The following is a 26001-nucleotide window of genomic DNA, read 5'->3' on the forward strand; positions in this document are numbered from 1 at the left end:
GCCTTTGAGGAGTAGGGTTTACACACTCACTTCCGCACATGTTTCACTGAACACACCCAGGTGAGAGGGTTCGCGCAGACAGGGGTCTTGCCCCGGTGCAGGCGCTTCCTGATCCCAGAGTTGACCCCGCAGTCAGTGGCCGCCGCGTCGGTCCATTGACTGTGACGACTTCTGGGGCCCGTGAGACCGCACCGCAAAACATCCCCTTCCAGGAATTCCCCCACTCCAATCAAACCATGAAGCGACGCCGACCCCACTAACAATACTTGGTCCGCCGACCGCGTCTAGACATGCCAGCGCCGACGGGCTGTTGACGAGGCGCATTGTCGTCTTTACAAAGTGAGTCGCCGCAGCCGGCGGGGAGGGTTCCAAGGTCGCTTCTCCGAATATCGCCCCCACCCCCCGCAGCAGCGGCGGGCTGGGAAATTTTGTAGTGTCATCCTGCTCCTTGATGGTAAAGTTAACGACTCCGCTCCGCTCTACGTACGGCTTCATCAAATTGCAGTGGTATATCCTCACCTCCTTCCTGCGACCGGGCATTTTCAGAACATAGTATCTGAAAGTTTGTGCAACAGTTTAACGGGTCCGTCCCAGTGAACTTCAAGCTTGTTCTTTCTTGAAGGTTTGAGGATCATTATCTGGTCTCCGGCGTTAAACGTACGAAGCCTCGCATTCTTGTCGTAATAGAACTTGTCGTTCTTTTGAGCTACTCCCATGTTCTTTTAGACTAATTCTTGGGTTCCAGCAGATTTAGCACGTATTCTACCACTGTTGGACTCTCTCCTCTTTCCTCCCACATCTCTCTTAACATTTTCAGTGGCGAACGGAGTGTCCTCCCGTACACTATATAGTTCTTCTGGCGAGAACCCCGTAGCCTCATGAGGAACCGTTCGAAAAAAAAATTAATAGCATTTCCCTGCACTCTAAACGCCGAAGTCGTCGCAGACGCGCCTGGCCGCTCGAGGCACTTTGCGTGTATTTGAGGGCATCTTTCACGCTCGGAGAAACACTTCTATGTAGCACGTATTGAGCAACAGAAAGTTGTATTGGGAGTTTTTCATGTCGCTCTACAATTTTCTCATTGACACTTTTAAAACGAATCTTTCGTTGCCTCTTCGACTTTCCAGCAGCAGCAGCAGCTGCTGCTGCCGCTGCCACCGCTGCCGCCGCCGCCAAGAAAGTAATTCTCGTCTTCTTAGCAGCTCGAGTCCGTATGCTCTCACACATCATCCGATTCAATGGTTTCCCGCTCACGTAGGGTCGGTCGAGGATGCTCCCCCGAACCCCAATGAGTCTGCTCACGAGGCTTCGCGCGACCTCACCGACCGCGCTTCCTCTGTAAGGAGCGTCGACTCCCCTCCTCCCTACGGCCACAGGGACGCTCCCGCTACTCACAACAAAGTTATGAAATTCTTCTACATGTCTAGAAGGGTCTTTCCACCCCCTCACCCTAAGTAGAATAGGGCGCAAGCCGTTTAGCTTGGACTTCAACAGACCAGCACACATCCGTGTCTGTCCGTTCCATACGAGGCTTATCCCGACGAATATCGCGACGACGCCTGCCCGTCCTGCGGGCAGACGTCCACTCTAACACACATGCTCTAGGAGTGCGGGTCTACATACCCCAAGTTCATCAATGAGGAGTAGGACTCACTTCTGCGTAGCCCCGCTCTAGACAAGCAAATCCTGGCTGTCCGACGAGCCCGCGATCGGGCCAGTGGGCTAGACCTGCCGGTCCCAACGTGGGACTACCGGGTGGCGTTTTACAATTGCTAGTAGGTACAGCGTAGCGTGGAGCTTTTGACGGCACTCGACGTTTCTGCGCAGGCACGAGTAAGAGCGGGTGCGAGAGAGAAAATCTGGGGGCCTTTGCTCCTTGAATATGTGACTGCCTAGGCAGAAGTTTCTTAACGCGTGTAGCGTACGTTTGTCCCTAGGCGTGCCGGCACGGCGGAGGGGGGGTCGCTGACCGCCGCTGACTGCCCGCGTGATGCAGTGGGCACGGACGCCCCATTTGGTGATTACTGTCTCTGAAGGGGCAAGGTTCTGACTGGTGTTGTATAAGTCGCGGGTCACTTTTTTAGTCGCGACGATAGATTGCATACTCTACAAGCACTGCTTCAGGAGGGCACATGTAACCGGCAAACCGAGGCCTCAGGAGAGCACCTGATGTTATATTAAAGCAGGCGGCGCAGGATATCCGGGGCACCCAAGCGGTAGCGGGGGGATCAAAGCTGGAAGCAGGGCGGCCCGTGGGTTGGGGCCGCGGACGCCGAAGCGTGCCAGCGGGTGTTCGCATAAAAATTGGCTGTCCGCGATAACGGACAGCCGATCTTACACACCATGCACACGCAGGCCTCTGCGAGCCAACCCACGGACCAGTGCAGCTTCTAGCTTTGATGTCCCCGTTGCCGCTTTGGTGTCCTGGAGGCGCCGCCAATAATGCGAAATAGTGACACGTTGTTAATTAGCAAACAACATGATTGAATAAATATAGTTGCGTCGAGCCGCCAACTTGCGATGCTAGGTTCAGCACTTCCGCGCCCCGCGACTTCTGCCGGCGCGCCTAGGGAGAAGCGCATACAACACGCGCTAAGAAACTCCTCCGTAGTGCCTAGGCAGAGTCGTATATTCAAGGAGCAAAAGTCCCCACATTTCCTCTCTCGCAACCGCTCTTACTCGCGCATGCGCGCAAACGTCCGTCGTCTCCGCAACTCCACGCCCCGGAAACACGCACAGGGGTGGAAATACCGTATCTCCGTACTTACTTGATTCTAAGCACTCCCTTTTTTCACGATCGCGATGCCCAAAGTGAGGGGGGGTGCTTAGATTTGAAAAATCTAGAAGGAACCCCCCCCCCCCTCCCTTTTTTCGCTGCGACATCACGACGAGATGGGTGCGACAAATAACATTTTATTTTGCAAACCTTCAAAATAAAAATCGGTGCAGACAGTGAACCTACCACTTGTGTAGGATGCTCAGTCACTATCACTGCCACTCAAGTTCGTCGCACCGCATGAACCGCTGCTCTCGGTATCCCACAGCAGTTCGTCTTCCGTTCCGTCGAAGTTGTTTGTGATCGAGCACCCCTTAATTGATTTGACCACAACGTCCACTTGGACCCTCTTCCACGCGTCCGAAATCCACTTTGCGATGGTTAATGGGGACGCTTTCTGCAGCTTTCCCGTCGGCGTCTTCTTCCGGTCAAGATTTCGCACCCGCTCTTCGTACTCCTGTCGGAGATTGGCTTTGAAGGGCTTGTTGACTGAAACGTCGAGGGGTTGCAGCACTGGCGTCATGCCACCCGGAATCGCAACCACGCCGCTATTGGTGTTCCGCAAGCTTTGTCTTTACCCCCGGGGTCAGATGGCCGCGAAACGCGTCCAACGGAAGCATCGCGCGCGTGCCTGCAGGTCCGCCGAGCAGTGATTCCAGAGTGAGCAAGCGCGTTTGGAGGCCTTGGCTACGCGCTCTTCCTAACAAATAGGGGGGTGCTTAGATTCGCATGCAAACTTTTTTCCTAACTTTTTCGCGAAAATAGAGGGGGGGTGCTTAGAATCGGGGGGTGCTTAGAATCGCGAAAATACGGTACGCGCCGCCGGGTGCGCGACGAGTTCGCGTCCTCGCCGGACCTGCAATAAAATTTCTTCACTCACTCACACACTGATTCTCCATTGTGTCCCACATGCGTTCTTTGGCTTTCGTCTTTCGTTATCACTTCCCCGGGAAGCGCGCTAATCTGCACTCGCTCGCCTGCTCCTACCCTCTCTACTGGTTCTGCTTTTCGCATGTTTGAATCGCCAAGAAAAATCACCCGACGCTTTTCCTCCTCGTCGCCGAAAGCAGCACCTAGGGCCGCGATGCCCCCCCGTCTCATCCTAACCCTTCGCTCCACAGCCGGCACATCATTGATAGCCCCTTAGAAACCATTACTGACGTTTATGCCAATGCTTTCCGGCGTGCTGGTTTCGGCTTGTTTACCAGCTCTCACTTCGTTGCCAGCCCCGTTCGCCGTGTTCGCATCGAAGCGCTCTCCATTGCTTTGCGGAATGCCGCCCCCCAGTTTCAGTTCTACGTTATCACAAACATCTTTCAACAGATTCATCTGCAACATGTTCATTTCTTACGCACAGTGATCATCGAATAGGCCATGGATATGCACAAAGCAGCACAGCTGCCCACAAGGCGACAACAACCCATGCGAGCCGCGCCAACCCCGTGAACCTCCGTCTAAGCGACAAGATTCCACCGTGTGTTATTGTTTGTGTTTATTACGTCTGACGGTCTGTCTCGCCTCAGCATTGTTGCCGCGCACCCGAACTGGTTCGCCGTCACCCCGGTGGTCCCCTCATACTGAAGACAAAAATATCAAGCTTGTTCCCACAGGTTTGGCGAACAAGATAAATGTCCACCACTTCAGCGCTGCCTGTCCAGCTATAGGGAGGCGGGCACAACGTGCGTGCTACATTTACATGCAGGGACACAGGATCCAGAGATCTAGCGCAACTGGACGAGCATCAACACCTACGTGCGAAGCTATTCCAGGACTTTGTACACGCCGCTTGATTCCCAGAGCATAGGTATATTTTCCATTCGGGCCGTTCGTTTTCTAAATAAACAAGAACTAGGGTATTTTAAATATATTTTCAGCTAGTACATATAATTTATGAGAATGGGAACTACAGCAGTACGACGCCGTCACCCGAACTTCTTTGCTCCATTTAAAAGTTTCGGGCACGCAAATCGGCCTAAAATCATAAGGTCGTTCGTAACCATGAACGAAATTCTTCCTCTAGTTTCACAGTCGCACATGTTTGCGTGTTCTTCAATGTTTGAGTGGTCTTCTAGAACACTTTTTCCCAACTGTCGTCGTTTTCTGTAAAAACACCTCCGGACAAAAATTGCAGGCGTTTAGCTACCGATACACGTCAATAATTTGAATCCAGCCATTAGATGTTAGCAACCTCACGCAGACTTCTGCTTTGTGCTAAATAGATAGATAGATAGATAGATAGATAGATAGATAGATAGATAGATAGATAGATAGATAGATAGATAGATAGATAGATAGATAGATAGATAGATAGATAGATAGATAGATAGATAGACAGACAGACAGACAGACAGACAGACAGATAGATAGATAGATAGATAGATAGATAGATAGATAGATAGATAGATAGATAGATAGATAGATAGATAGATAGATAGATAGATTATTTATTTATTTATTTATTTATTTATTTATTAAAGGTGAACAGGACTGGCCTGAGACCTAAGTGGGAAGCAGATTTATTTGGGAGGGGAAAGGGGCTAATAGGCGCGTCAGGGTTCCTCTCAGATTCCTTTTGTGACGCCGGATGAATGTTGTTTATTCATCTCGGATATTCTCCGGTTCCTCGCGGTCCCATCGGAGCACTGTGACGAGGACAAAGTGCACGCACTGCTCGAGGCGCGTTCAGGCACGCGAGGGCGCGCATAGCACAGCTCGCGCATTAGCCAGAGTTCCAGAAAACGTTCGCAGGGCCGCCATAGTGTGTGCCCGCAAGCCATGGCTGAGGATAAGAGCCCGGACCAGCAACGCCGCCAGTCATCGTCGGTGGGTTCGCTGCCCGTTGGGCGCCCTAACGACCAGGGACGCCGGCAGCCACACGTCGAGGACGCTCGCAGTAAGGCGGCCTCTAGCTACGCGCTGCCCTGCCCGCCGGACTCGAGGCGCCGGCTGTCCCGGGACGTGATCTCCAAATCACTCGGGGCGCACGACTATCGCTACGTGCAGCATGCCTCACCGACGGTTGCTTCTGTTGCCACGGGACGCGCAAGTTACGCGGCTCTAGGTCACTACCCGCAGGTTGCCAGGGAGTACGGGGCCGGCCCGCAGCATGCCAGGGGCTATGGGCCACGCGAGTACCAGGCGGGAGGCTACTATGTGCCCGAGCACCCATACGTTCCCGGCGTGGTTGCCTATCCGGCCATGGGCTCGTATGACTGGAAAGCGAGTCCAGGAACTCAGCGCGGCCCGGAGTTGGCCACCCCGCAGGACAGCAAGGCTCGCCAGCCCGTGGTGACGCATGTGGGCATGATGCACCAGGCCGGGGACGTGGCCGGACCGACCGCTACGCTGACCGCCAAGCAGCAGGCCTCACCCGGCCAGAATGGCTCACCCGGTCAGAATGGCCCACCTGGAGAGGCCGCTGCCGAGTCCGACTGGTCCCCCACGAAGGAGCTCATGAAGGAGGACTCGCGCTCCGCCGTTTACTATGCTGGTACGTTGCCCGTACGTGTGTTTGTTAGACGACTTAAACATTCCTCAGTTATTTTTCGTTGACGTAATTCATTCAGCAGTCTTTCGCACCTCGGCAAGGACCAGTCGGTGTCCGTTGGAGGTTAAAACTACTAAGGAGAGGAAGCATCCCATTAAAAAAAAAAAATGCGGGGAAAGAGGTATGATTTAGAAGCAATGGAAAAACGGCCGAATTATTCGCAGTTATCGAAAATGTGGTCACATATAATTGCTCAATCAACTGCGTTGATTGGTACTGCGACTTGCAGGTTTAACTGTGGGCAGTTTGTCTCTTGTTTATTACTTTGTTCGAAATGCTAAATGTGAACCTATAAACATGAGTGCTGCGGCTGAGTCAACGACTGGAATTCGTAATTCATACTTTTCAGCGCTTGCTAGTGGCCTGCAAGTCTTTCAGGCCCTTTGATCCGGCGTCGTCGTGCGCGTTCGTGTTACCTTGGATCGATAAATAAGGACAAAACTAAGGAGCCTTCGCGAATTATTATTACCCTGGGTCATAGCATTTGCAGTACCCGAATTTGTGCATGTGTTCTTGTCGGTGTTCGCACGAAGATAGGCGCATCACAGGGGCTGGAAGGCGCTATAAGTCTCGAACCAGCCGCCTTCCCTGACGATGGCAAGATACGCACAGAGGGTGGGTATAGTCGCAGGTTATGTGGGCTCAAGTACTTACTTGATGCACTATAACGTTCAGGCGCTGCCTCGGAGGGCTCGAGCGAGCACCATGACAAACCTGATGAGAGCAGCATGAGCTCGATGTCATCGATGAGCACCAGTGGATCAAGCGAGAGTACGGCTGAGTCGGAGCCACCACAGCAACCGGTGCCATCTCAGCACTCCGTGCCAGTCGATCAGGTATGACACACGAGTAATGCGAGAGCTGCAAACTAGGAGCAATGGCCGCGGGAATTTCGCCAATCAAATCGGCTCTACAACTGATGCCTCTTAGCACAACCGCGCCAACTCCCTGCAGGCTCCACCGCCACCTCAGGCTCTCCACCAGATGCAGAAAATGCAGGAAATGCAACAAATACAGCAGATGCAGCACATGCGAGAACAGATGCAGCCGCAGCAATTTAACCAGCCGCAGCCGGCACGTCAGCAAGACGACCCGCAGAAGCCTGCCCCACAGCACGCTCCGCGCATGAAGGATATCCGAGTCGATACAGCAGGTGAGTGCTCCGTCAGAGCAGTCTTGTACGATGCTCGAACTACCAGGAATACTTTAGACGACTCGCTGCACGCGATCCAATGGGATCCGTCAAAGGCATGTCGCGTCGCAGGGCGCGTGGCCTCTGTGCTGCCGGTGCCTCCGGTGGGACCTCCGCCTGGCTACTTCGCTCGGCCGTCTCGTGAGCCGAGCTCTTCCCGCACCAAAGACACAGACAGCCGCAGCCAGTTCTCGGTGGCCAGCCTGGCCGCTCCGCTACTGCCAGCATCGGCCGCTTCGCTGGCCAACCGCAGTGCCATGGAGCAGGCGAGTCTACATTATAAGCATACACGCACCGTCCGCCTGTCCGCTTCGCTAAGCGCAGGCACTGTTTGCGCAGGCCTGCATTCTGGTAAACGTGGTACTGCTCAGTGTCCTGACTGGCATCGTGGCAGCTTTCCTGGTGCGCCAGCTGACCTGAATGCCTCGACAGGCAGCCATCCCACCTCGCCGCCAGACGGAGCACCCTTCGCTTATTTTCTGCTCGTCTCTCCTCGTGGGATGAATAAAGCTTTTCTTTTCCCGGCTTGTCTACATGCGAGTCACATTTAACGCTCTTTTTTGGCAGGATGCCTGTCAAAAAGTGGCGCTATCATTCCTCAGTGCAAGCAGATAAACTGCCGCCGGCCTCGACGCCGCAATAGTGAGTGCGTGACGTGTATGTACACCCCATAGAGTTTCATACATATATTAGTGGTACAGTACACCCTTGCAACGAGCTAACATCGACCGCACGGCGTGTCAGCGGCTTTGTAGCGGCGAGCGGCGGCCGGATCGGCAACAGTATGCGCGGGTGCACAAGACGATGTCAAGCAGGTCTGATGGTCGCGCGAGTTAATATGTATTCATGGCGAAATTTGTAGCGCGCACAATAGACCAAGACGCAGTGTTCACTTTCTCTGCGTCCTTGGCTATCGTGCACGCTATAAATTTCGCCGTGAACGATGTCCACGTGTTCTGGTTAAAAAATTGCGAAGGGTGACCACGCTATAATACACGCCAGCAGCGGTCATTGCCATCTGTACTTCCTGCGGTAATGCGCACATACCAACCCTTCCCACCACACCAGTTCCGCTTTCTGAATTTTCGCTTTCACCAACTTTATAGTGAAGCTTTCTTTGCCTTATCCTTCTGGGTTTGGCGTGGTGGGAGCTGACCACTTGGTCGGTCAACATCTCGGCAGTTATATTTGTGGTATACACGAAGGTTATTTATGTGCGCCGAAATGACTTATCGGGGAATGGGCTTGTATAACCGTTGTGTGCTGGCCGACAAAGTAGGTAGTGCAAATGAGCACACCTCTGTTCTGCGTAACGTACAATTAAATATTACGACATAAAACCTGAACATATAATGTCGGCTCACGGGCATCTTTAATGCACACCAACCGGTTAATATAACAGCGCCAATCTTGCAGAATGGGTACCTGCCATTGTGACACGAGGTACAATCTCTAAATGTTGCTTGACGCGTATCATACTTTTCTTAGCATACATCTGTCATCACTATTCTTCCGTCGACAAGTACCAAACGTCGCTTTCGTCCTCGTTACATCGCTGCGTGGACACCTGACACTGTGCAGCCTCCTAATTTGGTGTTTGCATTTCGGCATAGCTGTGAGCGGTCTAGTGCATAAACATAAAAATTGCATGACAGTTAAGTTGTCATTTTCGTGGTGGATAAACATAAACACATATATTGCACGAGCTTACACGTCGCAGAGGATAAAAATAAGCACAGTTGTACGCATCGACGTTAGTTGTAAAGCACTTAAATGGACGCTCAACTGAAAGTTGACGCCTATGACTTGCAGTGGTTGGCGGACGCCTTCGTAGAAACACCCGGTAAAGTAAGATAAACGCGATTCCAGGACGTTGGGCTCTCCATCAAGACTCTGCAGAGCAACGAGAACAATCAGCACATATTTGCTGATTGTTCCTTTGTACCTTTGTCCTCGCACAAGCACACCACCATGTAAGGTAGCTAGGCAGATGACACAAAATTTCAGGTTGGAGTTCGCAAGACCAGTTGATTACAATCATCAGTAGATCGACCAAAAAGCTATGCGCATTTCATAACTGACGCCGGAACTCAAGTGCTTGTACGAAAGGTAATGCTTTGCGTTTGGTAGGAAACGAACGGGTGGCGTTGATGGAGCGACTTTCACACAACACTATGCTGTCATAACGAAAAAAGTCAAAATGAAAATAAAAAACGCCGTAACTTATGATAGTAGTATCAGCAAACGTTTGACCAACTTGACGCGATTCACGAAAATAACATGCCAGAAATCTAAATAAGGGTGGATTTGTTGCACTTGGCGACACTACGCAGTCTTCTTGGCTGCCAATCATTGTGTAATCTAATTATGGGGTTTTACGCACCAAAACCACGTTCTGATTATGAGGCACGCCGTAGTGGAGGACTCCGGAAATTTCGACCACCTGGGGTTCTTTAACGTGCGCCTAAATCTAAGTACACGGGTGTTTTCGCATTTCGCCCCCATCGAAATGCGGCCGCCGTGGCCGGGATTCCATCCCGCGACCTCGTGCTCAGCAGCCTAACACCATAGCCACTGAGCAACCACGGCGGGTGCCAATCATTGTGTTGAGCTCTACAGTGCTTCCTTGCGGTCAAAAAGTCAAGCAAGCTCCCGAGGACGGCCTAAACCAGTTCTTCGGCTCATGCGCACTCTGAATCGAATTCTGGAGTTTTACGTGCCATAACCAAGGTTTGACTATGAAGCACGCCTTAGTGGGGGACTCCGGATTAGTTTTTACCACTGGGTAATCTTTAACGTGCCCCCAAAGCACGGGACACGGGCGTCTTTTGCATCTCGCCCCCATCGAAATGCGGCCGTCGCGGCCGGGATTTGTTCCCGCGACCTCGTGCTTAGCAGAGCAACACTATAGCCGCTAAGCCACCGCGTCGGGTTGCAACTATGACGGGCTTTATTCCAAAATAACTCGTAATCTACCTGCCCTTGGGTAAGAGGTTGTGAAATTACAACACTGACTAAGAAACCTTAGTTTCCTTATATGTAAAAAGATTGTACTTGGTCAAAAAAAAAAAAAAACGAAAATTACTTGTTACGCACCATTGGCTCGTCCGTGGATCCGCCATTCGATGCGGCAGATGATGATGAAACATAGAATCGGAGGAAATGACAAATACTGACCCTTGCGTATGGCTTTTTGTCTATAACGACTCCTGCAGTCCCTTTCAGTTCAGCAGAACTGGTATATAGTGCTCTACTTCGCAAGCGCTTCTCGCGCGAACAGACTTCAACATCCACCAAAGTTCTCAAACACATATCTACAGTCATATGGTTGAGCAGAGCCGCCTTTTATTTGCTGCCAGAAGCGCAAATAAATTTTGATGCGAGCTTCGCATCCTCTGCATCAGTTGGGAGCCCGCGGCGTCTTCTCGTCCTGGCAGGGCGGAAGTTCGCCGCGTGGCGGTCGGCTCTCGCTGTCCTCCGGCAGCAGAATGCGCATCTCGGCGTTCAGCAGGCACCAGCGGCACGAGCTCTCCCACGCCATCCTGCGAGGACGTGTGTGTGCATCTATCGACGCTGCTGCGAGCTCCATGGTCGCGCGTGTCCCATGTATATGTATATGTCACAGTACTATATGCCAGACCGCTTTCTGCGTTTTCAAATAAAAGAAATGCGTATCGTATTCCTCAAGTGTGGATATAATTTGCCGCGTAATATACGGCGAAATCGATTTCTAAATTTGTGACTACAGCCGCAGAGAAAGAACATGAAAACCTGCGGGCTTCCGTTTTGCCGTACATATACAGCAGCCCGCCATCGACTTTCTTGCCCGCTTCACTTCTGCGGAGAGAACTCGAAGCTTACCAAGGTCTCGTAAACAGCAAAATCACTCACGCCCCCCTATATCCATTTATAACAATGTCTGCACTGCGCCGTTTGTTTGGAGGTTGTAAGTTACGCATGGATTACACCGTTTAGCAGTTGTTCCATGTTCCAAAGAGAGGAGAAACGTGGAAAATACGTTCCGTGTGGTCGACGTTCTAGTTAAGCGTTTCCACGTATATAGCTGCTATATTAAAAAAAAAAACGCAGCATCGCCAGAAACGGCGAATCACTGATAGCGATGGCATATGATTAGACACTGACACGAAATAAAAATTAAATTTATGGGGTTTTACGTGCCAAAACCACTTTCTGATTATGAGGCACGCCGTAGTGGAGGACTCCGGAAATTTCGACTACCTGGGGTTCTTTAACGTGCACCTAAATATAAGCACACGGGTGTTTTCGCATTTCGCCCCCATCGAAATGGGGCCGCCGCGGCCGGGATTCGATCCCGCGCCCTCGTGCTCAGCAGCCCAACACCATAGCCACTGAGCAACCACGGCGGGTAATTACACGAAATAAAGTTTGTAGTTTTATCAGCCGCATATAAGTTGCAGTAAGCAACTAAACAAGCATGCTGTCACGTGCGCCCAAACAAACATGAACAAATCTAATTTGATCGACGGATCGCATGGAGCGTAAATATGTCACGCAGGTGCGCCTTGGTGCGTGGACGCTGGTGGGAGAGGCTTATCCTATCATTGAAGTCATCTCTACGCAAATCGCTTGGGAAGAGCAAGCTCAACAGCGAACACACTGAGTCTGCGCTGATGGAGCTATAGAAGCGGTCTATAGGCGTATTTACCAAATAGGGGTGGGGGCAAAGTACCCCCCCCCCACACACACACACATGCACAAACTTCTGAAACCGGGCACTGTCGGCTGCACACTGTCAAATTGAAGAAAACAACAGCCAAGTTTTTCTTTCAGAATAGCGCCCATAACTTCTTTTTTGTTACGTATACCCTGCATCACGAGTAGCAAGGATCGCCTTTCGAGCCTCGCAGCGATGCCCTGGTGAGTTGCAGGTTACGTTCTCCACAGTTCGAGCCGCCTACGGGACGCACCTGGAGGCTAGCTGCCGCTGGGAAGTCCCGAACAAGTTTCACCTTCCGCCGCTTGCATCCTCTTGAATTCCTTGGGGCCGCATAACCATCTTTGAAAACAATATCAGCGTAGCTTTTTATGATTTATCGGTCCTCAATTGATAATCAGATCTGTTAGTACTATCACTTTCACTGACGCCTCGTTTTTCAGCTTCTTTTAATGGTATGGTAATCCGCAGTGAGGGGCGATCATTTTTAAGTTTCACGGATTATTTAAAAATCGCCTGTGGCAGATAGCATAATTCTGAGCTGGATTATTCGAAGAACAGACATTACTATCGAAACACCTTAAATCGAAACACACATTTACCTAATTAAAAATCAATAATTACCTTCTTAATTAATCACTTTACAGCACATATTGCAATTTATGGATTGTAGCTGCTGAGATTGCAAAACGTATCCACTTGAAATGAATTTCCACCATGACACCAGTTTCGAGATATTATTTCCCAAATCGTGGGACGAAATACACGGGCGTTCCAGTTACTTTTGGGCTTCAATGCGTAATGAAATGAATTATTGTGTGTGATATTTACTGGCGCAAGGGCCAGGTATGGCCAAAGAGCGCCATACTAGTGTTAATGGGTTTGCAGTCGAGGTATTATTTCTATGAAGTTGATGTGACGTGGCTGCAAAGGGGCCTTAAGAACACTCGCTCTAAGTGCGTAAAATCTATGTGTAATAAGATTGTGGCGATGACAAATGACGGGAACTATCAGCTTTAAGATGCATTGCGACATAATGATACGATGTACAAAATATGTCTGATGCTAAAATTTGCTAGACCACTACTGCCTCATTAGAGCCCTTGAAACACAAGGGTCTGGAGGCATGTGCTATACAAAACATTATCACAGCAGCATCCTCTGGGAAGAGGATGCGCTATGAATTTAATAGGCTTATTTCATGTAGGACAACATCGTTCAAGAAACCGAAGACTACTTTGGTATTAATAAGCGGTTCCTTACCAAGAAACATAGCCGGGTGAAGAGGTATGTAATAACGGTATGCAAGAGGAGAATGTTTCTTTCTCAGCTTCGGCTTCCCGACACTCCAGGAGGACGTGGAGGACGGTCAGTCTCTCACTGCATCTACCACAGGTTAGAGATTCATTTCCAGTAAGTAGAAAATTATGGGTCCCAAATGTGTGTCCTATTGTGAGAGGACAGTATAGGACATCTGTTCACCGCGATTTTGTTGCGGAGGGCCAAAAACCTAACTGTGGCTTTTTCACGTGCAGTTTACTATTTATTTCGTATAGTCCCACATGCGTTCCCAGTGGTTTCGCAGTTTCTTTCGTAAGAAAGGCTTCAGATCTGTGACAGGGACCGCAGCGGTAGGATTAACAGCATGTGATGCAATTGACGTGGCCATCTGGACTGCCAGAACGTTACCTGCCAGAACGTTACCTTCGATTCCCCTATATGGCCAGGTACCCAGCATATAATGATATGCTGTTTAGATAGCTAAGCTTTACACAGGTCGGAATAGAGCTATATAAGTACAGGATTTTTATGTTTACAGAGTGGCATCAAGGCCTTCACGACACTTAGGGAATCTGTATATATATGACTGATTTTCGGAGTTATGATTTCCTTATATGCTTCACAGCCGACAATATAGTGCGTAGGCCTCGGCCGTAAAGATACTTGTTTCTGGATGCAGTACACTGTATTCCGAGAAGGATGGACCGACGGCTGCATAGGACACTCCGGCGTGTGACTTGGAAGCGTCTGTATAGAACTCTGTGCACGAGTGCTTGTACTGAAGTTCTAGGAAATGCATTCGTATTTCGACCTCTGGTGCGTGCTTTGCAACTTCTAGAAAGCACATGTCACATACTACCACCTGCCACTCCCAATGAGGTAACAGCTTGGTTGGACGCATTAAGCGATGCTCGAGGAGTGGGACATGTATTTCATCACTAAGCTCCCTCACTCAATGCATAAAAGAGCGTTTTGTTAAAAAAGTAAGTGGAATAGTGCATTCTTACGGCGAGTTTCATGGCGCATATATCCAAACTGGTGTCAGTCTGGAAATTCATTCCAAGTGGATACGCGTTGCAAACTCACCGCCTACACTTCGTACATTGCAATATGTGCCGTAAAGTAACCAAGAAGCTTCGAGCCGTCAGCCCACCTGCAGGCTGACCGTTCTGACCATCCTCAGAACGAATTCTGAGGATGGCACCGGTTTCGAGAGCAGTCAAACTTGCGGCAAGAACGCACTGTTGTTAGCCTTACTTTTTAAAGAAAAGGTTGTTTTAGCATTGAAGCGCAAAATTAACTGAAACTCCATTGCATTTCGTCGGACACTTTAAAAATATTACCTCGAAAGTGGCGTAGTCCTGGGAATTTTCGTTGTAAGTCGATATGCCTTGCATACTCTAGGTACAGTTGGTAGACTGAAATATGTGCAGTAAAACAATTTATCATGAAGTTAATTAACGTATTATGCTAATTATTAAATGAAGCATTTTGACTTTTCGTAGAAGTGATGGCCGCCTCATGGAGTAATTTAGATCCAGGGTTAGAATTGCGCTCTCTGCCACACGCAACATTTAAACTTTTCGTGCATCTAAAAAAAGAAACGCCATGCATACACAATCGTCTTCGAAGGGCCCGCTCACAGCCTTGAATCTAGGCCTACTAAATAGTCTACAAGGGCCTTGATGGCTCGCTTTATTGATATGTCCGGTCAATGGCCGAGTAACACTTTCTCTGAACGGCCTGTTGTTAAGTGACGCTAATGCCTGCCGTGGGGGGGGGGGGGGGCAAGTAACAAGTATGTGTATACTGTCTCAGATACTTTACATGCATCACAGTCTGGCGAGTCCTCGCGTCCGATGCGATTCATTTTTTTTTCATATTTACACAATATATATAGTCTGGCCCCTGCCGCAATACCGTGAAAACCGTACTTACGGTGCTGCTATTTAAGAAATCACGGGGAGATCGTATGTATTTACAAATGAGGAAGCATAGTTGAGGCACAAGTGAAGGCAATGCATGAATGAAAAGTTCCAGAAAAAGGTGGCCAACCTGAACCTAAAACTACCGTTTTTTTTCCCTTTCGGTTTCGCTCCGGAGTGAAAAAAAAAAGTGTAATGTTCCGGTTCAATCAAAAACAACTTTTTTTTATGGTTTTCGCTCTAGAGCGCTTTTTTTTAACCTGCGCTCTAGAGCGCACCAAATTCTGATAACTTATTGCTTAATTCACGAACAGCGATTATTAAAGCGGTCGAATAAAAGTGAATATATTCACATTTATGTATTCATTTAAGTACTATTTAAGTACTGCCGACCTGTAGTTCAGGCAGGAGTGGGTATTAAATACGAGTCACAGTAGTGTATCAGAACATGCGGAACATGCACAGAACCGCGTAACAGAACATGTGTGAAAATCCAATACAAGCATAAGCATATGCGCAGGGAATAAATGCTTTCATAGCCAAAATCAACAAGACAACACGGACGTACGCTTTACGATCATATGTGCCCCACGTAAAAGGTACACTACGTATACGTGCAGCGAACCACTCAGCCATACATTTAAATCAAAGTGAGACATTGGCTGACCAGCTCGTTCGGGGGAACGGGCTCGCACCTGAAGGCTACGAAGGGGAAGACGGACCAGAGCAGGGACTGGCCCAGGAGAGCAGCGGCGTTCAGCACCTGGTACATCCAGGGCAGGCGGCCCCACATGCGCACACTCAGTATCCAGGCGAACGCGAACACGTGCAGCAAGCTCAGGCTGAACAGGACGCCCAGCAGCGCGTACACAAGCGGCTCCTTGCGACCCTCCGGGTGGCGAAGTAGGTCGCAGAAGGTCCGCGTCCTCCGCAGGATCGGGTAGTTGTAGTGGCAGATGTTGCACTCCTCCTCCCTACGCTCCGACACCCATCGTTCCATGCATGGCTTGTGCGCGAAGCCAATGCTGCCTGCACGAGCGGCGCTTGTTGTCACGCTTCGAGGTTTGCCTACGCCATTGACTCTGCGTACAAAAGGACCCAGGACGGCATCTGCGCATGCCGAAGTGCTGCTGACACAATTTTTTGGGGTGCTAAATTCGTCTCGAAGTAAGCAAGTCACCCGCATCCGATACTTCTAAAATATATATGCAACGCGGGCCTTACCGCGTTAGTGAAGGCGGGGGGGGGGGGGGGGGGGCATACCAATTAACTTGGCAGGCGGGTGGGTCGACATTGTACATGCTACCCGTGAAAGATGGCCAACAGTTTTTTTTTTTTGCTTCCTTCAAAGCAAACACGTGACACGTGGAAGTGTTCTATTAGGCAACCGCTGAACCGATTCACCAGTAAACGAAAAAAAAAAAATTGCCAATTCATTTGCCTGGTGGAAACAATATTGAAGTTTATAAATTGAAGACATTAATCGTTAACGATTCATAATTTTGAAGCAGCAATCGAGTAAATATGGACATCGCAAGTTCGCGAACCTCGCATGATAAATGCGAGTTTCCTTGCTGACATAATAAGGCAGCATAGAATTAAGGAAATGACACAAGAATGTAAAACTGACGCCACAAGCGCTGATGTTGAACCTGATGTCGAAGTGATGTATGTCCAACCAATTAACATAGCCAGTCAACTCGTGCTACTATAACCGACATTACGCGAGTATATTGTATCGTGATGCGCTGGAGGTGACAATGCGTCATCAGCAGGCCGACTAAAACAAAACACTAGCTTACTTGCATGTTCACATCGAGAATTCTGCAGCGCGGTTCCTGAATTTGCTTCATGATGCAGTGTATGTGTAATGGAGCTGCACTAATGCAGTTTGTGTAGCTCTTATTCCCCCCCCTTTTTTTTTACTTTTATTTTTTATGACTATTTCTTTAAGTACTCAACTCTTCATGTAAACAGCCTGATCAACATGACGCGCCTTTAGGGTGCATGCAATCGAAAACATTTTGAAGAATGTTAGAAGCGTACGAAATGGTACGGGCTCCTTTCTTCGACGTCCTTCGGGGACCAGCATGCGGCACTTCCAGCCGCGCATGGATAGTTATTTGGATTGTAAGGACTATACAACGACATCGGACGTCAGCCGGCACAAGGAGAAAACGCTACGAGTCCCGCATACCTCCCGACGGTTGGTAACCGCGCACTACGTTACGGGCCAGCACGCAACGAACGACGGTTGATACGAAGTCTTTGTTCACGCAGGGCCCTCATTCCTGGACAAGATGGGATAATCTAAGCACAACCACGGTATTGCGGAGCCATCCTGTTGACTACTGCCTGCAGCGGCCAAGAGTTCGTCTGCTTATTTAGGACGTTCTAACAAAGCAAGAAACAGACGCAAACGAATATATAAAAATGCACCACACACGGGCGTTGTGCACATATTTTGTGCCCGTTTTCTATGTTTCTTTTGTGTGCGCTGGAAGAACGGCGCAATGAACAAATACGTCCAGATTTCTCACTTCGAGAGGCACGTACCTCGGCAGAGGCAAGGCTGCAGCAGGGAACCGCAGCTGACCCCTCGGAAACAGATGCGGCATATGTCGGCGTCGTCGGGCTGCGTGCTCTTGCCAGAGGGCCCAGCGGAGGCGGTACTCAGCGAGTCCATGCCACCGCAGGCGCCCCCGGCGCGGCGGCTTCGTCCTCATCATCTTCGCCGCGCGGTGATAGTACGCACTTTGCGCCATGCACCCCCGAAAATTGGACGCGGCCTTTCGATTACCTGTTGGCGGGTGAATCGTTACTTTTCTCCACGTGGTCTTCAGAAGCTCAATGATTTTACCTGGATGCCGTGCCTTGCGAAGAACTTACCGAACAGAGGGCAAAATGAAAGGAACATTAATGGAACCGGCAACCGAATTGACAGCGATGTCATGAAAACGAAGGCGATATATGGTGCTTATCGAGGGAATATAGGCGATAGGAAGATATGCGATGACGGGTGTATGCAAAGAAAATACAACGCATATCTAGCTATACATTTAAGGATTCTGTACCTCTTCTGTAACATCGACACATACCCATTTTAGAGGACAGGCCAAGAATGGGCACACCCCCAGTGGTAAATATTGAAAGGCTAAATTTAAAAAGTAAATAAAAAGGACACGTTACAGTGCGCTTCAGCCTTCCATTAACAGATCGGCGTGCTTTAGAGATATCTGTGAGCGCGCATTATATGCTCAGGTTTTGCGTGGGAACCATTGTCGGACAAGCCCATTCTGGAGGATTGGCCGAGAACGGGCACGCACTTAGTGGCACATACTGAGTAGCCAAATCGAAGAAAAAAAAATTACTTTGACTCGGAACATATAACCTATATATATATATATATATATATATATATATATATATATATATATATATATATATATATATATATATATATATATATATATATATATGCGCGATAACGACCGACCCAACAGCAGCCATGTAGCCACGTCAAACCCGAGAAAGCTTCGCTTAAACACACACACACACACACACACACACACACACACACACACACAGACAGACAGATAGCTTTTACTGTATAATCGACGTCGCTATCGTTTAATTCTTGAAGCGTTTGTTTCATGCTAAAGGTGGGCAAACAACCTCAGTATGCTTGACCTCACCTCAACCTCCCATATTTGACGACATCACTCAACCTCATCCGCTGAGGTTGAGGCGCATTTAGGATACCTCACCTCAACTTTCAGCAGCTGCCATCGACCTGAGAGCTCCAACCTCATTATTGAGGTTGAAAACCCGACCTCAACCTCAGTTTGTGGTGTAGAATTCAATGTCGAATGTGTTAACCGAGTGCATAAACCTATACGTAAACGATATGTTCTCATGCCTCCGATACAGGGGGCTCTAAGCCACGAAACAGCAAATTAAATACATATAATACTTCACGAAAAAGTTTGTTCAGTGGAAGGTTCCAACTGCGAAACATGATAAGAAAATGAATGCAAACTGTAATGATATGCTGGAGATATGTTACCCTGGTCATTGTAGGAAACTCCATGACCTTGGCCGATCATATGGCCTAAGCCAACTATTGGTATCGTGCACTACGGAGGGTAGGGCTGCAAATGCCGTTGCTGGGCGCAACCCACCGCCCCTATTCCAAAGAGGACGCTCATAACATCCATCCATCCATCCACCCTGGGACGTCAGCAGGGGGGGGGGGGGGATCTCCTTTGTCGTATGCAACAGGTGATTTGCCACTGATATATATTATAAGGGAACACAGTAGAGACCAGTGGAACTTGCATTGCTTTGCTCTAGCTCTAATAAGAGAGGGAAGAGAGGGAAGACAGGAAAGGTTTGCTGCTCTTGTATAACTGTGTGTTGCGTAACATGGCGCTCTCCAACTACTGCATGTCTATATTTTTGAGAGTGTTTATTTTATAACGTCAGTGTATTTAGCAAAACAAACGTTATATTTTTCTGTGCCTTCCATAAAAACAATGCCGTCGCGGTGAGGCACACCATCTCGCGACTCAGTCGCACAACATCACGCCACGAGAACGAAGAAATCGTTTTTCTCGGCAACCACTGCACCAAATTTGAGGTTTGTTGCATTTAGAAGAAAAAAATTAGAATCTAGTGACCAGGTTCTTTATTTAGGCCGTCGTTTTTTTATATAGATATTGTCCTTGTGTTTTTATATAAAAGAAACCTAGACTATCGTTCATAACTTCGTACCTCATCAATGAAAAACGACATCACAATTCTGTAAGCTACACTGATTCTCTAAAGCGAACAAAATTTATGTATTACAAACCCCTCTGAAAAACCCTAAGGTGTGAGAGGGACTTTTGCAAAACCTCCGCAAACATTAAAAAAAAAAACACGTAAGCACTAAAATAACGTTATCAAATTTGTCCGCTTTAGATGCTCTAACGGATGCACTTTACGGAACTGCGATATCCGTTTTTCGCGCAGAGTTACGGATTTACAGTCTTCGCGCTTCTATTTTTTTTTTTACTTATCGATTTTCGGTAACTTTTGTTAAAAATTCCAGGACATAAATCAAAATCATTTTTTTCCGTACAGTCACTAGAGTTTAACTTGTCACTGGCATAGTTCTACATAATTAAATAAATATAGCAACCTCAAACAAGGCGCTCTTGTCACGTAACGAAGCACTCGAAAGAAGAGTGGTTGATTTAAAGCAGTATTCGAGAATGAATAATGTGAAAATTAAGAGAATCCCTACATCGCAAGCGTGAAGACTGCCGAGTCATTCTGAAGCGAATTGGCGATGCTATCGAGTACCCTACCTTACCCGCTGAAATCGAGACGGCTCACCATGTTGCCTCTAGGTCAAATGAGAAGAGCGTCATTGCTCGCTTCTGCTCACTCGATAAGAAAAATGAGTTTATCAGGAAGGCGAGAAGGGCTAGGCTTCGCACTGTCCACATTGGTTTCACCGGTGGCACCAACTATGCGAATGACCACTTGACCACTGACAACAAGAAGGTGTTCTCGAAGGCGCTGGCAATCAAAAAAGGAAAACAAGTGGAAATACTTACAGACAGAAAACTGCTAGATAAATCCCGCAAAACTGATGACAGCAGGGTCTATCGCATTATCACTGAATCCGACCTTCGAATCTTCACGCGATTCATCGTAAATAATTTTTTAAAACTTTTTGCCCTTTCTTTTTTCAGGGCCTTGCTCTCCCCCGGTGACGTAAAATATCGTCTTACTGAAAAAAAAAAAGATCACTCATTCACTTCAATGCTTGTGGCCTTCGTAAGAACATAGATGCAATTAATAACTTCATCGTCTCACTTTAGCATGTCTTCACTTTTATCTGCATATCGGAGACTTGGCTTTCTGATGCCGACAACAACGTGAGCGGTTTTCCATCTTATCAAGCAGAATATTGTCATCGTCCAACTGATAGTCATGGTGGTGCCGCCATTTTTATTTCACAAGATGTCACCTACACGCGCAGATTTGATCTGGCAGTTGACGTGAATTATTGTGAGTCAGTTTGGCTAGAAGTCGACCGGTCATTCCTTAATCGCAATGATAAGAACTTGATTATTGGTTGCATTTATCGCTCACCGTCATCTTCCCTTAGCGATTTCTTGCTTTATCTTAATACCGCATTTTTAAAGCTAACTTTTGAAAATAAGAGCGTACTGATTATAGGTGATGTTAATATTACTTACTTGAACTTGATGCTACACCGTACACAACTTACACTGATGGTTTTACTGGATTTGGTCTTGCATCACTTATTGACTGTCCAACTAGAGCAGCCTCTCGTGGGAGCTCATTGATCACGTGTTACCTAACATATCACCATCGCCATGCCCCGGGGTTGCTACTGACATAACCGATCATTTTCCAATTTTTCTTACATTTATCAATGAAATTCACGAGAACGATAATAGTTACTTTACCTCGATATTTAGCGGATACCTTTGTTGAAGCCATCAGTAAAACTGATTGGTCGCCAATTCTATGTCTAATCCCGAAGCAGCACTGAACGATTTGTGCTCTTTATTTTTATTGGCCGTCTAGACTAACACACGCACTGTGCAACGTAGGAAAATATATAAATATCCGCACAACCCATGGATGACGCATGGTCTTTTAGAAAGTTTAAGGAAGAAGGAAAACATGTACAAGAAAACTAAACGTCAGCCCTTTAATACTGGATTGGCTAGACGATATAGTAGGTACTGTAAATTACTGAACGTCTTACTTAAACAAGCGAAAAAAGGTGCTGCGAAAATAAATTTGAGCAGAAAAAAAATAACCCCAAAAAGTAGTGGCAGTTACTGAACTCTTTTCTTAAGAACTCATCTGTTGATGCCTCTATAACCAAAACACAATGGTCTCACTCTTTCTGAGCACAACGAATTAATTGCTAATGTTTTATCGGACTACTGTTCTTCCGTGTACACTAATAATGACCTACATGCGCATAGAACGACAGAAAGCTGAGCTAGTTGGTAAGGATTCATTATGTAAAAAAGAAGTGAGGCGTGCAGACAGGACACAAGAGTAGAGACTACATGCGCAGTTGTATAATACTTTGAGCCGTACGACACAATCATTCTTCTTGTTACCAGCTACATTAAATGAAGTGTGCTCCGCGATTGCTAATATTAAAAATACAGGGCCTGGTTTAGAGAAAATTTGTGTCAGGCATTTAAAACTGGTTGCGCATTTAGTTTCCGACACGCTCTGTAACATTATCAACCTTATGTTTAAACAAGGTGCATTCCCTCCATTAAAAAAAAAGAAACGCTAAGATTTTCCCTGTTTTTAAGAAAGGCGACAAAGAAACAGTTACTAATTACCGACCAATTGCATTTATTTCCTGCCTTAGTAAGCTCATTTAAAAATTATTTGTTAAACGTCTTAATAACTACTTAACAAAGTATAGTTGCTCAAAAACAACCAATTTGGTTTCCGCCCTGGCAGTACCAATACTCTAGCTGTGCTGTCTCTGACTACATAAAAAAATGTATTGATTCGGGAAACTTAGTCGGATCTGTTTTCTTAGACTTCAGTAAAGCTTATGACCATAAAAGCTTATGGCCATAAAGAATGGACGCAGACTGAAATCAGTGAGAAGGAAACTTGGCGTAGGACAAACCAAGATGTATGCTCAAAGATAAGCAGGGTAATATCATCAGCAATCTCAAAGATATTGTAAAAGCAGTGGAAGAATTCTATACTGACCTGTATACAGTACCCAGTGGAGTCAGGATACTTCAATTAGAAACAGTAATGAACAGGATACAGAAACTCCTCCTATAACTAGCGATCAGTTCAGAAGGGCCTTGGCAAGACATGAAACGAGGAAGAGCGGCAGGAGTAAATGCAATAACAGTCGATTTAATCAAAGATGGAGGAGACATAATGCTTCGAAAACTGGCGGCGCTTTGTACGAAATGTCTATCGACTGCAAGGGTCCCAGAAAACTGGAAGAATGCAAACATTATACTAATCCACAAAAAGGGAGACGTTAAAGAACTGAAAAATTATAGGCCCATTAGCTAACTCCCCGTATTATATAAAATATTCACCAAAATAATCTCCAATAGAATAAAAGCAACACTGGACTTTAGACAACCAAGGAAACAGGCTGGCTTCAGGAAGGGATACTCTACAATGGATCACATCCATGTCATTAATCAGGTTATCGAGAAATCCGCAGAGTACAATAAGCCTCTCTATATGGCTTTCATAGATTACGAAATGGCATTTGATTCAGAAGAGATACCAGCAGTCATAGAGGCATTACGTAATCAAGGAGTACAGACCGCTTACGTAAATACCTAGGAAAATATCTACAGAGGTTGCACAGCTACCTTAACTCTACACAAAAAAGTAGGATGATACCTACAAAGAAAGGGGTCAAACAAGGAGACACGATCTCTCCAATGCTATTCATTGCGTGCTTCGAAGTATTCAAGCTATTAAACTGGGAAGGCTTAGGAGTAAGGATCAACGGTGAATATCTCCGCAACCTTCGATTTGCCGATGACATTGTTCTATTCAGCAACACTGCAGACGAATTGCAACAAATAGAGTCGGTGAACGAGTACACTTACGTAGGTCAATTAATCACAGGAAACCGTGATCATGAGAAGGAAATTCATAGAAGAATAAAAATGGGTTGGATCGCATACGGCAGACATGGTCAGCTCGACTGGAAGCTTGCCATTATCATTGAAAAGGAAGGTGCACAATCAGTGCATTTTACCGGTGCTGACATGTGGGGCAGACACTTGGAGACTGAAAAAGAAGCTTGAAAACAAGGACTGCGCAAAGAGCGATGGAAGGAAGAAAAGACATAGCGTTAAGAGACAGAAAGAGAGCGGTTTGGATCAATGAGCAAACGGGTATAACCGGTATTCTAATTGACATTAGGAGAAAAGAATGGAGCTGGGTCGGTCATGTAATGCGCAGGTTAGACAACCGTTGGACCATTATATAGGGTTACAGAATGGGTACCAAGAGAAGTGAAACGCAGCCGAGAACGGCAGAAGACAAGGTGGAGCGACGAAATTAGGAAATTCGCGGGCGCTAGTTGGAGTCGGTTGGCGCAGGGGAGGGAGGGAGGGAGGGAGGGAGGGAGGGAGGGACGGACGGACGGACGGACGGACGGACGGACGGACGGACGGACGGACGGACAGACAGACAGACAGACAGACAGACAGACAGACAGTCAGTCAGACAGACAGACAGACAGACAGACAGACAGACAGACAGACAGACAGACAGACAGACAGACAGACAGACAGACAGACAGACAGACAGACAGACAGACACACACACAGACAGACAGAGAACTTTACTAATGGTCCTGAGGAACCGCGTTAGGGTACCTCCCTTTTCAGGGAGTCACCATATACCATCGCGGGCCGCACCCACGTCGAGGTCGGAAGATCGTGGTCCTCCGCCCTGTCGCAGGCCCTCTGTACAGCCCGTAGTTGCTCTGAGGTCGCCGCTCTTAAGGGCTGCCTCCCAGTCGGTTAGAGTGGTAAGCGATGAGCTGCGTAACGCAGGGCATTGCCAGATCATACGAGATAAGGAGCAGTACGGCTCCCCACAGTCTGGACAGTGTGGTTCTACATAAGGCGCGAAGTGACTGAATCGGCCCCTGGAGGGGAATGACCCCGTTTGGAGCATGCAAAAGGCGGACGGTTGTGGTCTAGTAAGTTTAGGATGTGGTAGAGGAAAGGTCCGCCGAGCAAGTTGATAATGTGCTAAGATTTCATTGAAGGTGTGAAGCGAATCCCTGTACAGCCCTAAGTCGCCGCCCGTGAGTCCACCGGAACCGCCGCGGTGTGTAAGACCTCGCGCACAATCATGGGCCAACTCACTGGATAATTGGTGATCGCAGGGAGAGGCCTTCGTCCTGCAGTGGACATAAAACAGGCTGCTGCTGATGATGATGAAAGCTTATGACACGGTTAACCATCAAGTCCTGTTTAATAGACTTGACTCTTATGGTATAACCGGTCCTGCGATAACATTCTTAAAAATATACTTACTTCATCGGCCATACACAGTACATGTCGCAAATACTTTCTCTGTAACAAAATGTATTAACCAGGGCGTGCCACAGGGATCATGTTCTAAGTCCTTTGCTTTTCTTTCTATATATTAATGATCTTCCCGATTCTCTTAATTCCTCCAACTATTTGACGAAATGAGCGCTACGAAGGCGCGGACTAAAGGAGGAACACGTACGAAAGTCAAGGCGCTACATGTTCATGTGATGTTCATAGATCATGTACATGTTCCTCCTTTAGTCCGCGTCTTTGTAGCGCTCATTTCTTCAAGTATGCAAAACCAACTCGCCCACATCAAGCTTCTGCTCCTCCAACTACGTTCATTGCGTTTTATACGCAGATCACACAACCATATCTTCATCTGATAAATCTATTACTGGTCTTACTTCAATGTTAAATATTGCATTGAGTAACATTACGAAATGGTGTAGCAACAATTGCTTGGTTCTTCATCCTCTCAAAACTA

General features: G+C 47.7%; 2 protein-coding genes across 6 annotated transcripts; one reads left to right on the top strand and one right to left on the bottom strand.

Moving 5' to 3' along the window:
- The first annotated feature begins 5446 nt into the window (after nt 1-5446).
- Nucleotides 5447-8048, top strand: LOC139051001 (uncharacterized). Its single transcript, XM_070527982.1, has 5 exons — nt 5447-6266; nt 6999-7159; nt 7278-7476; nt 7588-7781; nt 7855-8048. The coding sequence occupies exons 1-5, from the start codon at nt 5552-5554 to the stop codon at nt 7933-7935; spliced, it is 1350 nt and encodes a 449-aa protein (XP_070384083.1). The 5' UTR covers nt 5447-5551; the 3' UTR covers nt 7936-8048.
- Nucleotides 8049-10830: 2782 nt separating this feature from the next.
- On the bottom strand, nt 10831-18197 carry LOC139051006 (E3 ubiquitin-protein ligase MARCHF2-like). 5 transcript variants are annotated; one of them, XM_070527997.1, is made up of 4 exons: nt 17974-18197; nt 16113-16499; nt 12465-12553; nt 10831-11057 (listed from the first exon to the last, which is right to left on the bottom strand). In XM_070527997.1, exons 1-3 carry the CDS (start codon nt 18180-18182, stop codon nt 12472-12474), a joined length of 678 nt encoding a protein of 225 aa, XP_070384098.1. In that variant the 5' UTR covers nt 18183-18197; the 3' UTR covers nt 10831-11057; nt 12465-12471. The 5 variants fall into 5 exon arrangements, with proteins under 5 accessions (XP_070384098.1, XP_070384100.1, XP_070384094.1 ...); XM_070527999.1 differs by having other exon boundaries at nt 16085-16499; XM_070527993.1 differs by lacking the exon at nt 12465-12553 and having other exon boundaries at nt 16140-16499.
- Between the last annotated feature and the right edge of the window lie 7804 nt (nt 18198-26001).

Source organism: Dermacentor albipictus, chromosome 1 (genome assembly GCF_038994185.2).
Source record: "Dermacentor albipictus isolate Rhodes 1998 colony chromosome 1, USDA_Dalb.pri_finalv2, whole genome shotgun sequence".
Classification (NCBI taxonomy): Eukaryota; Metazoa; Arthropoda; class Arachnida; order Ixodida; family Ixodidae; genus Dermacentor; species Dermacentor albipictus.